Source organism: Anolis sagrei, chromosome 4 (genome assembly GCF_037176765.1).
Source record: "Anolis sagrei isolate rAnoSag1 chromosome 4, rAnoSag1.mat, whole genome shotgun sequence".
Lineage (NCBI taxonomy): Eukaryota > Metazoa > Chordata > Lepidosauria > Squamata > Dactyloidae > Anolis > Anolis sagrei.
The window spans coordinates 68579180-68597350 of NC_090024.1; the positions used below are offsets into that span (position 1 = coordinate 68579180).

General features: G+C 36.8%; 1 protein-coding gene across 3 annotated transcripts in view; it reads right to left on the bottom strand.

The window, feature by feature from the left end:
* LOC132774691 (cadherin-19-like) overlaps positions 1 to 18171 on the bottom strand; it is an 84207-nt gene that overhangs the window by 18123 nt on the left and 47913 nt on the right. For all 3 annotated transcript variants that reach the window (XM_067467475.1, XM_067467473.1, XM_067467474.1), the window contains 6 exons: positions 17772 to 17879; positions 15163 to 15321; positions 11300 to 11484; positions 8784 to 9040; positions 5811 to 5935; positions 2525 to 2646 (listed from right to left, as the gene is read on the bottom strand). In XM_067467475.1, the coding sequence (XP_067323576.1) occupies positions 2525 to 2646; positions 5811 to 5935; positions 8784 to 9040; positions 11300 to 11484; positions 15163 to 15321; positions 17772 to 17879 (956 nt within the window). The remainder of the gene's footprint in view (positions 1 to 2524; positions 2647 to 5810; positions 5936 to 8783; positions 9041 to 11299; positions 11485 to 15162; positions 15322 to 17771; positions 17880 to 18171) is intronic.

Below are 18171 nucleotides of genomic sequence, written 5' to 3' on the forward strand. Positions count from 1 at the left end.
ATGGTTTCATTAAACCAAGAGGCTTTACTTGTACAGAGAATAGTCATATAACTTGAGTTTCTTGAAAGCAATATTCCACACACAGGAATACGAACAGGTTAATTTGAACCTTTCAAATCTTCCTTTCACACCAGCCCTCTAATCACTATAGAGGCCAAATATATTTCTTTTCCTCCCTGAAGGCTTTAACTATTGTTCTCAAAGAGGTAGTTTTCATATAACAGTTCCCAAAACTCTTCCTTCCGCTTCAAACCTGCTAACTCTTCTTCAAACACTAAACTCCCAACTGACTCCTATGGCTGCCCTAGCTCCTTCCTTTCCCTCTGGCTCCACCTATCTCTAGTTGCTAAGCAATTCCCTCCAATTTCATCAGTCAATCAGACTGCATCTCCAGCTATGAGGCTGCCTAATTACTGTGTGAGGAGCACCACATGGCCCGACAATAAGGTGAATAGGTGGTAACTGTTCACACTTTCTCTTGTTTTCGGGCCAATTTTTGTACCATGTGAGATGTTACCATTTTGTGCACAATGATTGAAATGAAAGGAATAAAACAACAAATGAAACAAAACAAACATATATCATGCACATCACTACTATCTGCTGCTTGGCTTGTGTGATGACGGAGATATATTAATAGAATTATTCTGGATTTTGTGGTAAGAAAAATTCAATATTGATTATGCAATTTGACCTCAATATTTTCCTTGCTCAACTTTCAGTAGCACCTGTATAACCAGATCTAGAAAAGTTCAATTAAAATAGTTACAATTTTAGCTCCAATTCCAAAAGAGATTATAGTTATAATTCCCTCCACCAAAAAAAAAAAATCTTCTACATTTCAGTTTCTCAAAAGTACCTGAATTACTTTCAGTAGCTTTTTAGAGATAAAAGAGCTAAATACTACATCCTTCACAGCTCTTTTAATGTGCAGCATGGCATTATTTCAGTGGTCAAAACAAAATGTGAGGTAGCAATGCAAGTCATCATTCGAATCATACAATATTAATCTTTCACAGTTTAGTAATTTAAAATTTACTAGTTATGAAGTACTACAATAATTATAGCAAAGGCAAACAGCTATCACTCATTAAGTTACACACATAATATAACTCAATTACAACCAAAAGAATGAATTAGTTACATTGTTGGTTATTTGTACGTATTGTTTCTAAACCTGTAGTGCCTAGTGCCTGTAGAATGATGAATCTGTTCTGGCTCTTAATTGGGATTTTAAAGGAACTCTCCAGGGTGCTGAATTTATCTGGGGAATAGACCCAGCACTTTATATAACTCCTGTGAAGTCTGAATTAATTCCTGAAATCACTTGTCCAATGACATTTGAAACATTGGCTGCAACTGCTTTAAGCCATGGATTTGAGAATACAGAAGTGCTTATTTTGAAAATAAGAAGAATTTATGAGCCATATCCTGTCCTTAATAATCTTAATTAACATACAATATGAATGGGATTTCTGTGTAAGATTATTCTGATGGTTATTCTCCACTGGAAAAATAAAATTTAATTATATTGTATAATTTTAATGTAACCCATTTGTACAATATCTTGATCTGGATGTAGGTTGAGAACCAAGGGAAGTTGTTGTAGGTAAGTCTGACAGAATGAAAAGCAGGAGGTAACTGATACATAGGAGGGCAAAGATCTGGGATTACATCCAGCTTTCTTTTGTCATTATGTGAGTAGTTAGGGTACTCTTTGATTCAGCTACAATATTTGTAACAGCTGGTCATGATACAGTAGATGTGGACATTTCCTGTCAACTGTATCTGATTTTAAAAAGTTGACATTTTATTTCATTTTCACAGCTGGTGAATGTCAACCATATCTTTGAACCCAGCAGATCTAACAACAAGTGATGTTATTATTGTGCCTGAAGTAAGAAGAAGTGTGCAAGAGGAGATAGACTCAGGCTGGAGTGTCACAATAACTACAACTTTTATTAATGACACAAACAAGCACTACAGGAGTTTGGTACTGAGAGGGCAGAGAATAAAACTGCTATCACTCTACAGGAGTAGAAGGACAACACAGATCAATTGCTGTCATTCTTTTTTAGTTTTTTTTTAAACTTCTGATCTAGCATGCTGGCTCAGTATAAAAGATTCAGTTCCAACTGCTAAGAATAAACACCAGCCTTTCCTAAAGAGGTCTGCCAACTAGGACACAAGGACTAATTGTACTTCTTTATTTCATCAAGGCTTCCAAAAGGATAAGCAGTGCATGTCTCAATAAAGGTAATGAACATCAAGTATGAGTAAAGTAGGAGTAGGAATAGGAATAAACGTAGATGACATTCAAAGCCAGTGTAAGTCCTTGGATGAGTGAAAAGCAGTGGGACACTGCAGCTATATCAACCCTTAAAATCTGCTGCAAAGGAAAACATCCTGGATTTTCAATCCAAATAAAAAATTCTTATAAGATTTCCTGAAGTTAAAAAATTCCAACATTAACAGATCATACTGGGCAGATAACTAGTAGGACTACATATATATTGAGTCTTACCTGGCTGGATCTTGCATTTTCGCAAACATACATCTCATAATATTCTGAAATTTCTGGTGCATGTTCATTGATATCAAGAACCTGGATATAAACATTCACCTCTGATATTTGTTCTAGGTTCACTGAAGCAAAGGAAATAAAAATAAATATAGTAAAGTTCAAATACGCAGCTTATATATTCCATTATACTACATAACTCTGACATTAAAACTATTTTCTTATTTATAGCTGTTTCTTATTGTGACAATCACTTCTGAGGGGCATAGTGTGCCTTTGACTTCACTATTAAGTACCATGCACATGATTGGATCACATGTTAATTTATTCACCAATATAATAATAATAATAATAATAATAATAATAATAATAATATCATGTTATATATAATTTGTCAATTAGTCGCAAGTATTACAGTAATTTCAGTTTCATTCATGGCACTTTTGCATTTTGATGATTAAATAACATAAATTAAACTTTCAATTTTTTATGAACTTATACAAAATGTTGTCAACTGCAATCTGCATTTACTTTTTAGATTATCCAATGTTGAGTAATCAAAAGATGCAATGTGAACTAATATGAAAAAAAAGAATTATAGAAAGAAAACAGAATGGAAAACAAGAATGGAAAACAAGCTGCTAAGCTCCAAGTATATCATTTTTAGTTGCAATGTTAAACTCATTTCATATGAACGAATTAAAACAAAACCAGATAAAGACCAAGCAGTATATTTCTGTTATTGTTGGCTGGTGATACCCATGCAACTGGGCATTGAATGAATTTTGAGTTTATTTTCTGAAAAAGCTATCCAAATTTTTGAAACCTATGTCCAAAATAGGTTCAGCATGATAGGTAACCTTTTTAAAAAAAATTACAAGAAGTCACAGGAGGTCTACTGCCTCAATGGCAAGGCAGTCACCAGCTCCAATAGTTTGCAGTAAATTAATTTTGTATTTAAATTACCTTAATTATCAAGATATATCTTGCCTTTCAGCTCACAGTAATATCAAAAAATAGGCTGTCCCTGTTTAACCATTATAAATGTCTACTCAGAAGTAAGCTGGCAATATGTTTGCATTTCCTAGGGAAATGCAAATAAGATCTCATATAATATTCTTTATTTTTCCCAGTGTTCTCTTCTACAATCCAAATAAGAAAATCTTCATAAGATTTTCCAGATCTTGAAAGTAATAGATATGTACTAGGCCTGGGTAACAATGGAAAAATTTGTTTCTAAAATCGATTCGTTTTTTGGGGGTTTTTGCGTTTCGATATTTAAAAGAATTCCGAATTTTTTCTTTTAAAAAGTTCGATATTTACGAAATTTCATAAATGTTAAAAAAATTACGAAACATTAACGAAACAAATACGAAAAAATAACGAATTGATTCGTTAATGGCGGACGCGACCGCGCAATACGCTAAAAAACCTCCAAATGGGACAGGGGGAACTTCTGAAGCTTCCCTCTCCCTCTGTTGTTGACTGTTGGTGTGATATTATAATTTTTTTTCACTAATTAAACAAAAAACAACTATAAAACTTGCCCCAGACATGCAGAAATAATAACGAAACAACCTCAAACCGATAACGAAACAAATACATAACGAATCCGAAGCATTTACGAAACGAATTTAAAAATTCGTTTCGTTTTTAAGTTGCTCCAGAATGGTTCGTTATCGCTTCGTTATAAAAAAAATAACGAATTTTTAACGAATTACGAATTAACGAAACGAAACCGCCCAGCCCTAATATGTACTAATTTGTTAGTTTTCCCCATGAGGACAAAGCAATGTTTCTTCACGCTACTAATGCAAGCATCATAACTTTTATGTCAACAGAAAAGTGTCTTTTCTCATTAATTATTGATAGGTAAACTACATGCCTTGTTTGCAGTTTGTCTCATACTGTGTTGCTTTGTGCTGTTGGTGCTGAAGAAAATGTAGGATAGAAGACAAGAGCCCAATGGAGAGAGAGCGAAACACTGCCAAATGTGTGAGAACATTGTGGAGACACTCAAACATAAGGATTAAATTGGCATAGAAGGAAGACAGAGCAGTGGCCCTATCCCTTCTGATATTACTCTTCTCATGTAAATAACCAACAGATCTAAAGAACATTTGTGGAAACTTTCCATAGGATTTGAGCACCTGATTTTCATGTGAACTTTTTAGGTTCACATGAAAAGTTTTCACATATAGATATGTTTTATCCCCTTTGCTTTTATGCGATATGGTAGGGACAGGGTTGATGTTTGAACATATGGTGGTTATAACCACAGTGTTGAATTCCTAAAAAGGGCTAGGGATGTTACTTTTGTTGATGATTAGAGGAAAAAAGTGTGAGGGAAAGAGGCACAAGAGAGAAACTGACTCGCACACTGGCTAAGAAAGCAATATATCCATATGGTCCATTGTGCAAGTGAAAATTATTATTTGTATGAAACCATTGTACATTATCATGTCAGAACTTTGCCCTTAGCTTTTGGATGTCCGTACAGGATGAATGTGAGTGTGATACTCAGACTCAAACGTGGCATGAATGTGAGTGTGATGATAAAATCTAACATTATTTTTGGACCTTTTCCTCTTCCACAAAGAATGAACACCAATTATTTCCAATTTGCTCTTTTGAAAAAAATATTTTCAGCTCTTTTGTTATAACAGTTTCTTCACCCCCCTCACCCCTTTTTGGAATCATATCCCAGAGGCAAGGTGACCTGTTAAGTGAGAGCACAAATGAAGCAATTTGCATTTGGTTTTGAGACAAAACTGACAGGTGAAAACTATATAAGGGATGCTTTTCATGTTTAATTGCTACTGTATGGAAAGGCTCCTGATTTAGTTCTTGCTTTCACAATTTATTTGAGGCACAAGTTTCTGACTGGTGTTAAATTAGACTCTGGCTAATTTTGTACCAGTCAAAAAAATCTGCTGTGAAATTAACCAGTGTCTAATTCAACATAAGATCTTGTACCAGGACAGTAATTTTATATGCTTTAGTGTGGCTTGAAACCATTATAGTTCCCATTATTATGTTATCCACTGCCACCTCCTTTTTAAAAATAAATAAATAAGTAAGCTTTTCTGAAAGTTTACCAGAGTTACTAGAGCAAGCATTATTTAACTTCAGATGCATATTAATATTGCCATCAAATATAACAAGCACCAACAAAATAGTAGCATATACTCTCAATATAAAAAGAAGGGATATTCTGGAGATAATTGCAATGAATAGATATTGATAAATGTAATATCTCAGATATAGGGTTTCTAAAAATCTTACTCACTTGATTCTGTGGCTGTAACAGTTATGTTGTGCCAAGCCGCTATCTCTCGGTCCAGTGGTTTAGTAATAGTGATTGTTCCATTGTGTGCATTGATGCTGAAATACTCGCTGAGGACAATAGAATACCTGTACACCAAAGAGAAGGGAAAATTGAGACTTTCTTAGACACTGAATGAAAATGTTTCTCCTGAAACAAAAACGTATAAGCCACAGTAAGTCATGAAAAGAGAATTCAGTAGACATGAATATGGATGTCTATTCCAGCAACTCAGAAATCATGAAAAATGTACAGCGATAAACATTTAAAATTCACTGCTGCCAAGATCAAAGCACTTCTTTTTATGAAACTAAATATGCCTCAGACCTATATTAATGTGAACCAAATCTAAAATGCATTATTCATTCTTATTTCACAGACAGTCTCACAGCAGGTGAATGACTCGATTCAAAAGAAACAGCCAAGTGCCACTTGTGAAATGACTCACACTGGCAACTAAGTCAGGATAGAACAGTGAATTTATTTCATCATGGCTGGCTTGATACAATGTCAAGGAAACAACACAAGAAAGGAGTAAAAAAAGAAATACTTCTTTAACACATGCCCATAAATTTCATAAAATCCAAAAGAAAAGGAAAAAAATATAGTGCCATGACAAGAAAAATAGAACAAAGTAAACAATTGAGTTTTTACTTCTCACAAACTATTTTGTAAGGCATAAAAGGGGTAATTTATTTTGCAAGAAAGGGAAATGGATTAGGCCTAAATGCAAAAGTTAGTTCCAACTCCAGTAAAACCACTCAATGAAGAGAACATAATAAATCAACACTTATGTATGTTCCATTGATTCAATGATGTGAACTAATGCATGGATCATTGCCACCACAGCAAAGACATTTGAAGATTGTTATGTTTTTATCTAGACATTTACATCTTCCATTCCTTTCAAACTGGGACTCCAGGTGCTTTCCGAAAACAAAACAAAAATAATACAAATAACATGTGCAGATATAGAAAAAAGCAAAAAGACACACAAAAGTTATGGTTAAAATGTGATAAGATTGCCTATTAAATTAAAACAATATAAAATGGATGAATTAAAAGGACAAAGAAATAGAAAAGTACACTGTTAAGTTGCCTCGCATTCAAGTTTTCCAAAGCCCATTGAAACAGAATATATTTCACCTGACTATAGAAGGACTACAAGGAGGGAATCATCCTAACTTTTCAAGGAAGATAATTCCAAAGTCTAGGAACAAGTATCAAGTAAAGCTGAGAAAAAAGTCATTGGGTTAAAAAAGAACATACACACTTCAGCCACTCAGTAATATCTTCCTTGTAAGTGAACAAGGGTGCTTCTACACAGCTACTATAATGTGGCTTGAAGGGTGTACAAAGGTTTATGTGTCTATGTACACCCTAATTGCATCATGCACTAAGCATGAAACGGCACATTAAAATAACTCATAAGAAAGTCTGGGACAAGCCAAAAAACAAAAACAAAAAACAAACAAAACAAACACAAAACAAAAAAATCCTGCTGCAGCTGATCAGAATATATCCCATGCAGAGCTGAATCTGTGACCAAAAAAAATACAAAGCACTCATCAGGACAGGTCTAGTGCTGATGCACTTTAAAAACCCCAAAACACAGCTGACTGGAAAGAAAATAAAGAAGCCTTCCTGTAATTGTATGGTCCAACATCAGCCAACTACTCACGCAACTAACAAATCTGACTGGACAGTCTCCCTGGCAAATCTCTCCCTCAAAATCTGCCACTTAGAATTTTGGGACGGTACACCCCACATCCTAGCCTCACACAACCAATAATGTAAATTAAAATTAACTTTTTTTTGAAAAATTGTCCACCAGTAATCCCAACACTATTCCATCAAATTTGATCAAATTAGATTTGCCATCCCTTCTGAATTCCATAGGAAAATACTGCAAAGTAGGCAAATCCTTTCACATAAGCTTTTCAACATCTTGTGAATGTGGTGCACAATGGTAAAAAAAATCCCACCAAGTTCTAAAGTAACCAGCCATAGTTTGCATTGCCATAAAGAGCAGGTGAGTGACTCAAGTGTGCATAGATAATGAGGCTGGGGTGAGGTTTACACAGGTTTTGACAAAATCATTACTTACTGCATCTATCTCTTCTGAAGAGTTCCTCCCACAGACCATAGAGGAATAGTAATGGAGTACTAAATATTCTAATCCTAGCTTTCTTTGTAGATTTCATTCCACCGTATCCTTGCCTACCCACAATTCAGATGTTAACACAAATTAATCCACTTGTATGTTGCAAGTCACTTCTGGTTGCAGGAACATCACAGCAAGCGAGAGTCCAAAAGTGGCAGGCTACAACCCGGAACCTCAACCCATGGCTGATACTGAATGAGAGACTCCCCCCTGGCCACACAGAAGATTTGGTGACTTGGAAGGCACTGAACAGATTGCACTCTGGCACCATGAGATGCAGAGCCAACCTTAAGAAATGGGGCCACAAAGTGGAGTCCACAACATGTTAGTGTGGAGAAGAGCAAACCACAGACCACCTTTTACAATGCAGTCTGAACCCTGCCACATGCATACTGGACTTTCTTATAGCAACACCAGAGGCACTCCAAGTGGCCGGCTACTGATCAAAAGACATTTAGTATGCTGAAAAGTTTTTTAAACTTTGTGTTTTTTAAATACATTGCAACTGTACCCTCGGTTCACTTCTGATATGATAAATAAATATCCACTTGTAAGTCTCCCAGCACATTTAATAAACACTAAAAAAAACCCACAAAAATTAAACTACCTTCTTAACCTAAATATGGAAATAATACTGTTTACAGAACTAAATGGGCAAGTTTCAAACATCAGATAGAATCCACACGTTCTAGACTTGATATGGACTTAATAGTATTCAAGCACCTATTAATACATTTCAACTCTAAACATATCTTCTGAGATTGTAGACATACCTGATAGGACTATTGGCTTTATCTGGATCTCTTGCACTCACAGCTCCCACAAATGAATTGTTCATATCCTCTTCAGAAATCTCCACCAATAATTCCTTTGATATGAAAACTGGAGGTTCATCCACATCCTGCACTCTGATCCTCAGAATGGCAGTGTCTTCAAATTTCATGTCTTCTGCAAGGAAACGTTTATCTATGTGTCTGTTGATACCCTTCACTCTTATATCATATACATTTTGGGTCTCATAATCCAGTGTCTGCACAAAATTAAATAAATAAAAGAGAAAATAGAGTATTTTCTTTATTCATCTTCACACAATTAATAATAGATCAATCATGAGTGTAAGATTAAAGACAAGAAAGAATGATGCTCTTCTTTTGGAATGTTTTGAAACTAATAAAATTTAGTGAACTTTCCCACTCCTTTTCTGTAAAAACACATTAATGATTCATCTTTTCTTTATATACTTCATTTTATTATTAAGTCTGCTGCCTTGGTTTTCTGGTAATACAATTCAATAGTATCACATTGGACAATTTTTTTCTGATAATTTTAAGATTACTTAATACAGACTACTGTGTTCAGGGGTTTTTTTTCCAGTTCATTTGGGTGCCATTCCAGTTGAAGCCTGTCCAGCCAAACTGGAAAAAGATAGACAGAAGAAAGCTTCTAGGTGCTAGTGGAGCAATCACTGCTATCATCTTGGATTCCAAGATCTTACTGATGGCCAGGTTTGTGCAAAGGATCCCAACTACTGGGACTATGCTACTTGCATGAGTAGAAGAGCAGTTACTAGCAAAACACTTTAGTGGTGATAATGTGTAGGGTGAGTTGTATTTGAGCCCTTTCACACTGTGAAGGTATAGAATTATGATAAAGTTTTAACTGTCCCAGCTACATCTTGTGAAATCCTGGGTCTTTGGCAAAAGCAACAGAACTCTCTAAATTCTTTACTTAAATTGCAAAATCTTATGGTTCTATAGGAAACTACAGGTATGGATATGGGATGGAGACAGCTTTGGTTGCCTTTGTAGTTTATATATGCTGGGGACTACAAATGGAGTGTGTTTTTTTCTGCACACTCCATTTGTTCTGTTGGACCTCTCAGCTGCTTTCAATACCTTTGGTATCCTTCTGGATAGTCTCACTTGACTAGGACTTGGAGATATTGTTTTATAATGGATCGGTTCCTTTCTGGAGGAGGTACCTTAGGCCGCATCTACACTGCCACACAATGCTGTTTCATAATGCAGTTTAACTGCATTGAACTGCATTATATGCCACAGTAGACTCATAATGATATTCATTGCAGTTGAACTGCATTATGTGGCACTATAAATAGGGCTTAGAGGGTTATGCCAGGGCATTCTTGTTTGATTCTTTGGTCTCTAGAGTACTGTTTTGTCCCCTATGCTGTTTAACATCTACATGAAACTATTGGGAGAGGTTATTGAAAGTTTCATGTCAGGTGTCACCAGTATCCTAAGAAGACCCAGTTCTATCATCTCTTTCCACCCAATTCCAAGGAAGATGTTTCTGTGCTAAACCCGTGCTTGGCAGCTGTGATGGATTGGATAACGTTGAAAAAATTGAATTGAAATCCAAATAAAATAAAGATGCTCCTGAAAGACAGATCTGGGAATAGAGATTTTGTGTGTGTTAGATGGGATTACACTCCCCATGAAAACACAGGTTTGCTCTTTGTGGGCACTCTTGGGTTCAGTCCTGAGTCTGGAAGCTCAGGTTTTTCCAGCAATAGGTTGCTGTGGCAGTAAAAGAGGAATCATAACACACTAACAATTCTGTGTGAAATAACCTCTTGTTTCTACTATGCTGTAGGACCCTTTCAAGGTAGAGAGCAGACTTTATCACAGCACTATTATGAAGAGCAGACTAAATGTAGATTAGAAATGTTCACATCCACACAAGAAGGAAAGAACAAGATTTGGGAGCATTTTGGATGGATAATTGCGTTTTTTCCATCTTTCCTTATTGTTGTGTGCCATAAAGCCATTTCTGATTTATAGTGGCCCTAAGGCTCCAAAAGTCAGAATAACCCCCTAAAATAACCCCTCCCCCCAAAAAAATAATTTATTGGTGTCTTGGTTTTTAGGCCTGTTTCTGAGGCTATGTGCAATACTGCTTCAGAAAAATTGCATTGGATAGACCACACCAGCTCTAGTTTCTTAGATATATTGTTATGATTTTCTATGGATAAGCAGATGAAGACTTGTAATATCTAAAAAGACTAGAGCTAATAAGGGGAAAGTGGTGCCATTTTTGGAATCAGTAAATCAGATATGCTCAGAAGGAGGGCTAACAGGCACCAAAATGTTTGTTGGCCTCTCAATCTTGGTCATACTAAGATATGATAGAAATCTAGCAGATGAAACATTTAGAGCCATGGTTTATATTACATGGATCAGAAGAAAAAGCAGTGCTATAACTTGTTTCGTCTTGTCTGTTTTAGTGATTCCTGTGATATTGTTTTGTTAAGTAATAGCTGACATCTCACCTTGTTTAATATGACAGCTCCTTCTTGAGTCTTATTGTCAGTAATGATGTAAACAATATGAGGGGGTTCTTCTTCTATAATATATTCCATGGCTGCATTGTCGCCTATGTCATTGTCGTCTGCCATGATTTTGCCTAGTGTGCTGCCGACGGGTGCTGTCTCAGAGACATACATGTCATAGCGCTCTAAAATAAACAGCCAAGTGTCAATACATCCTGCTAATGAAATCCTAAAGAGTAAAGAAATTGCAACTATAGTATATTTTGTACAGAATATGTATGAACTAAGAAATACTCCTAGACTGTATTTCTTTTTATAATTAGCTAGCTTTCAAAATATTTATGTGTGCGTGGCCTAATTGTAAAAAGAATAATGGCTGAGAAATGTTTTTCACTTCATTTTCGGAGCATGCTTTCTTTTAGAAAACTTCACAGACCTAACTAGGTTTTTTGTTAGCTTCAAAAGAACCTATAGGGTATACAAAGAAGCACAGTTTCTTCTGCTTCCTTATATAAACTGCAAAAATTTATGTCGACCACATATATTATCCCTTTACAGTTCTGGCCGTTTTCTTAGGTCTTATCAAATCACTTTGGGTTTATTTTCCTATGATAGCATCATATTTCTAATACTGCCAGTGCCATACTTGGGACAGACTCCTCTCCACACTAGCAATTTTTAATTTTTCTTTATTAATTTTATTAAGAAATTAATATCCTGTCCATCCCATGCATCTGTCTAACCAAGAATGGCTGAGAGAAAACTGACCTAACAGAATCACAAAATCCAATTGTTAGCTGAAAATAGTAAAAACAGGTCAAATTTTGACAAGTAAATTGCCTAAAGGCAACAAAATATGGATGTATCATATAAAAATGTTCAGACTTATGTGTCCATTTCTTCTGTTGTTAGAAAGTTTCTCCCCAGGGATTATTTTATTCTAATTGTTCCACAAGCTTACCCATGATATACTACAGACTGTAATCAATGAGATCTTTTCCCCCTTAATTAACTTGTTGAATGTTCGTGTGTTGCTTTTCTTTTTAGTTGCCTTTATTTTAAAACATAATTGCATTTTTCCACTTCTGCTGAGATGCTTCCCATAATTAAAATGCTTTAACCAAGTAGGAAAAGACAGGGAGATATATAACAAAACCAGTTTTCTTAGACAAGAAATTGCACAAATTGAGTGTAGGCATCAGGAAGAAACTCTGATAGTGTCTTGAACAGCCACATCTTGGACAAAAGTAGGACATGATTAATCATTTCCTAGAAACTTTCAAGTATAGAAGGAGGAGATCCTTTAGTAATCATTGGCTAAGCCATTTTTGACCTTTAATAGGTAATTACCAACATTATGAATTATTCCCAGAAATAATAGGTAAACAGGGCAGCCATTTTAAGATGGGTCTGTATATCTTCAATGGCAGAAACCTACTGCTATGCTCATTACCAAATGATAATCTGATGTTTCCACAGACTCATAAAAAGTAGGAATATGTTGATTAAGTCTGCAATAATTCCTAGTGAATGTAAGCAAGTCCTTCTCAAGTTCTGACCTTTTCAAAGGTTTATCTGGAAATGGTTACTTATTTGAAATCCAGATGTAAAAATTGGATCCAGGAATAGCCTCAGGATGAGAATCTGATTTTTCAAGAGGATTGCTATCCCACCTAAAACACACTTACATAGACCTCACAACTTCTGCCATAGATGCAGGCAAAATGTCAGGAGAGAATGCTTCTGGAGTATGGCCATACAGCCCAGAAAACACACAGATTTACAAAAGCATTATTCTAGACCCTGGCTCTTTTCTGACAAGGATCACATTTGTCTTATTTGAATTAACCTTCAACTCTTAATTTTGTCTTGTTGCCACCTTCAGAGAGTAATTTAGAGTACCAAAAGTTTTCTTAGGACTACATAAAAAAAGAAGAAACATATTTCTGCCTTCCTGACAGTACACTAAAAGCTGCCGATTTCTGAAAATGCTTTAATGGAGACTTAAAGGGGGCAGGCTCTGATCTTCCCTCAGTGCTCACCAGCATAGAAAATAGTGAGAAACAAAACTTCAGCAACATCCAAAGAAGTACAGTTTGTCTATCCTTAATGCAAACATTACATCTGTCTTGAGATGGTCATTTCCTCATGCTTTTATTACACAGTAACAACCAAGTATGTAGCATACCTGGATTTCAGTAAGGCCTTCGACAAGGTCCCCCATGACCTTCTGGCAAGGAAACTAGTACAATGTGGGCTAGGCAAAACTACGGTGAGGTGGATCAGTAATTGGTTACATGGATGAACCCAGAGGGTGCTCACCAATGCTTCCTCTTCATCCTGAAAAGGAGTGACTGCTGCAGGGTTCCGTTCTGGGCCCGGTCCTGTTCAACATCTTTATTAATGACTTAGACGAAGGGCTAGAAGGCATGATCATCAAGTTTGCAGACGACACCAAATTGGGAGGGATAGCCAATACTCCAGAGGACAGGAGCAGAATTCAAAACGATATTGACAGATTAGAGAGATGGGCCAAAACTAACAAAATGAAGTTCAACAGTGACAAATGCAAGATACTCCACTTTGGCAGGAAAAACAAAATGCAAAGATACAGAATGGGGGACAATGCCTGGCTCGAGAGCAGTACGTGTGAAGAAGATCTTGGAGTCCTCATGGACAACAAGTTAAACATGAGCCAACAATGTGATGTGGTGGCAAAAAAAGCCAATGGGATTTTGGCCTGCATCAATAGGAGCATAATGTCAAGATCTAGGGAAGTAATGCTACCCCTCTATTCCACTTTGGTTAGACCACACCTGGAATATTGTGCCCAATTCTGGGCACCACAATTCAAGAGAGATATTGACAAAGTGGAATGTGTCCAGAGGAGGGCGACTAAAATGATCAAAGGTCTGGAGAACAAGCCCTATGAGGAGCGGCTTAAGGAGCTGGGCATGTTTAGACTGAAGAAGAGAAGGCTGAGAGAAGATATGATAGCCATGTATAAATATGTGAAAGGAAGCCATATGGAAGAGGGAGCAAGCTTGTTTTCTGCTTCCCTGGAGACTAGGACTCGAAACAATGGCTTCAAACTACAAGAAAGGAGATTCCATCTGAACATGAGGAAGAACTTCCTGACTGTGAGAGCCATTCAGCAGTGGAACTCTCTGCCCCAGAGTGTGGTGGAGGCTCCTTCTTTGGAAGCTTTTAAACAGAGACTGGATGGCCATCTATCAGGGGTGATTTAAATGCAATATTCCTGCTTCTTGGACTGGATGGCCCATGAGGTCTCTTCCAACTCTTTGGTTCTATGATTCTATGATTCTAAGTACTCAACATATTGTATGGATGTCCATTGACAGAGAGGACAGATGAACCAAGGTTATTCATATTTGGAAGAAATTTTGAAGTCATGACAAGTCTTCTTGCAAAGGAAAGCTGAAAAAGCTTTATGGGAATTCTCAGGAGCAGAACTTGAAAACTATTTCCATAAAATATAGGTTCACTGTTGTTAAGTGTGTCTGTTTTTTCAGCTAAAGTATTGTGACTCAGTTTGATTCTGAGTCTGAAACTGAACCCTGTGGGTCAGAGTTCCTTGATGAAGAGGATGATGGGATTCAGATTTCTGTGCCTGACAAGACACGAGGAAGCATATATGAACTTCTGGGGTTGAGAAAATGAGCAGCAAGGAAAAGGGGAACATTCAAAGCAACACAAGGTTGTATATCCCATCACAATACAGTTATATTTCCAGTTTTCAACCAGGAAATTCAAAAGTGGTTTTGTCCTCATACAAACAGGTATAGTTACTAGTACAAATAAGGAGCTAGATTGCATCAAAAATCAGAAGATATTCTACTCACTGTGCTGAAATCGGGGAGGATTGTCATTAACATCAGAAATGTTGATGGTTACAGTTGTTGTTGCAGAATGTTTGCTTGCTTGGCCAACTCTTGCTTGGATAAGAACAAAGTACTGATCTTGGGTTTCCCTGTCCACTGGGTAAAGAGTTCTTATGATTCCTACAAAACATGCAATAAGAATTTGAGAAGAGCCTAGTTGCATTAAAATCCTTTATGGGTTGTTGTAGGTTTTTCCGGGCTATATGGCCAAGTTCTGGAGGCAATTTTTCTCCTGACGTTTCGCCTGCATCTATGGCAAGCATCCTCAGAGGTAGTGAGGTCTGTGGAAGTAGGAAAAATGGGTTTATATATCTGTGGAATGACCAGGGTGAGACAAAGGACTTTTGTCTGCTGGGGCTAGGTGTGAATGAATATTCACACAGATATATAAACCCATTTTTCCTACTTCCAACAGACCTCACTACCTCTAAGGATGCTTGCCATAGATGCAGGCGAAATGTCAGGAGAAAAATTGCCTCCAGAACATGGCCATATAGCCCAGAAAAACCTACAACAACCCAGTGATTCCGGCCATGAAAGCCTTCGACAATACAAAATCCTTTATGCTCCACAATTATTTTTCCTGTAGAGGCTAAATGAATGGATAACACTAGAATAAAAAATATGAGAATTCCCATAGGCAGACACAATTTTTGTGGTTTTCCTTTAAGCCAGAAGCAGGGCAGTGACTCCTCTCCTGAACTGGGCATGTTCACCCTCTTCAAAGTCCTTTAATAGGGTCAAAACCTGGATTCGGTGGTCCCATTTACCCTGGCTTGAGTCAAAAAGACTCCTATTTCCCTGCTAAAAGAAATACAGCGGTCCCTTGGTAGCTACTGAGGTTGGGTTCCAGAATCCTCCAAAATCTGTGAGTGCTCAGGTCCCATTGTATACAATACCACAATGAAATGGTGTTCCTTATATGAAATGGTGCTATCAAGATTTGCTTTGGGATTTTAAAAAAATGTTATCGTGTCATGGATTGTTGAGTATATGGATACAGAATCTGTGGCTATGAAGGGCTGACTGGATAGAAATTTCAACTGAGGCTGGAAAACTTAGGTGGTGGCTTTACTAGCCAAGGACATGAATTAAACCTACATCTGGCTTTCTCCAGTCCCACCCTCCAAGAGACTTGTCAGTTTCCACTTGGTTGGAGCTCTAACACAATCCCTGAAACATATAAAATGTGGGGAAAAGGGCAGCTGAGAAATACAATGAAAATGCTCCATAATGTTTATCTGCCTTTTATAACCTGAAAATGATTATTCCTGAAAGCAGAGGAAGCCATTTTGTTATAAGTATAAGATCTACCTTGCAGCTTTCTTCTATTGTTTCAGGGTAAGAAGAGTTGAGTCCCAATAATAATAATAATAATAATAATAATAATAATAATAATAATAATTTTTATTTATACCCTGCCACCATCTCGCCCAATAGGGACTCGGGGCGGCTTACATGAGGCTAAGCCTGAACAACAGATTACAGCAAACTAAAACCAAAAACACTAAGCAACAAACAACAACATCATAATTACATAAAAAACATATGAATACATTAAGCAATATACAATTACAATAAACACAATCACAATGACAATGGGTGGGCCGCATGTGCAGGATAAAATGTTAAAAACTCAGGGTGAGATAAAGGAGGAACAGGTTAATTGCAAAGGAGATCTCATAAAAATGAGGTTGTAGAACCAAACTTTCCCATGGGGGGGGTGTACTCCAGTGACAGAAATGTTGAGGGGAGCAGTTGTGTGAGGTTGTATACCTACTCACCAAAGGCACAGTGGAAGAGCCAGGTTTTAAGGTTCTTTTTAAGGTTTCTAAGGTTGGGCTTTCCTAATCTCTCGAGGTAATGAGTTCCAGAGTTGGGAGGCCACAGAGGAGAAAGTTCTGTCCCTTGTGGCCACAAGAAGAGCCTGTGAAACTGGCAGGGGTGAAAGGAGGGCCTCCCCAAAAGATCGAAGGGCCCGGGCTGGTTCATGGAGGGAGATATGGTCACGAAGGTAGGCATCATTATGTGATGCCTGAAGAATAATCCCTATGGCTCCTTTTCATAAAGAAACATAACAGAATTTTTGAGCAATATCTACCCCCACAATATGAGTTTTATTCCTAGTATCCCCACATGAACCTACAGAAGAGATAATAGTGGGCATGGGCACTTGCATGGGGTATTGATTTTCAGAGTATTGAAAACCCTGAGAACTGTTCATAATATCAGCATATAATAAAATTGCACTTATGCTTGGGATTCATTTGCTTTCATTCATAATTTACTGTTGTTTAATTAACTGTAGAATAGAATATGGAAAATAGAAAATGGTAGCCAAGCAGGTATTTAAAGTAATGTGCTGTACTTGAACAAATAAGATATGATCCAGTTCCTAGATCAACTGTTTAACTTCTTTAACAAAGTGTCACTAATGACCTGCTTTGCAAGGGCTCTTGAGTATTGGATCTGATGGTAAAAATGAGATGCTATAACAAGTCAACTGTATTGGCTATTTATTTTTTCCATTTATTTCTTATCAAAGTAGCTCTGTGGATAACAAGCATTACCTGTTGTTGGCTCCACAGAGAAATAGGGCTGTTCTGGGGGGATGCTGTAAAATAGTCGAGCACCCATTGAATCTGGACCTCTAGCTGTAACCTGGATCACTGATGTACCTGAACAAAAATTGGATGAGACACGTCATTGTCATGAGCATAAAGATAGAACACCTATGGATGCAAACAAGTTAGCAATGAATTAGTATTATCACTTTTTTTTGTTCCTGAGAGACTTTTCATTGGAAACAACCATGAGCCAGGAAGGATTTAGGAGAAGCTAAACCTGTTGAATTTGACAATGGCAAATTGCAGATAATCTTATATAGTTTTGATCAATTGATCAAATTTTACACATTAGTTATAACAAGGGTGAAAATGAATTTGATGATTAAATCACGCCAGTGCAGAA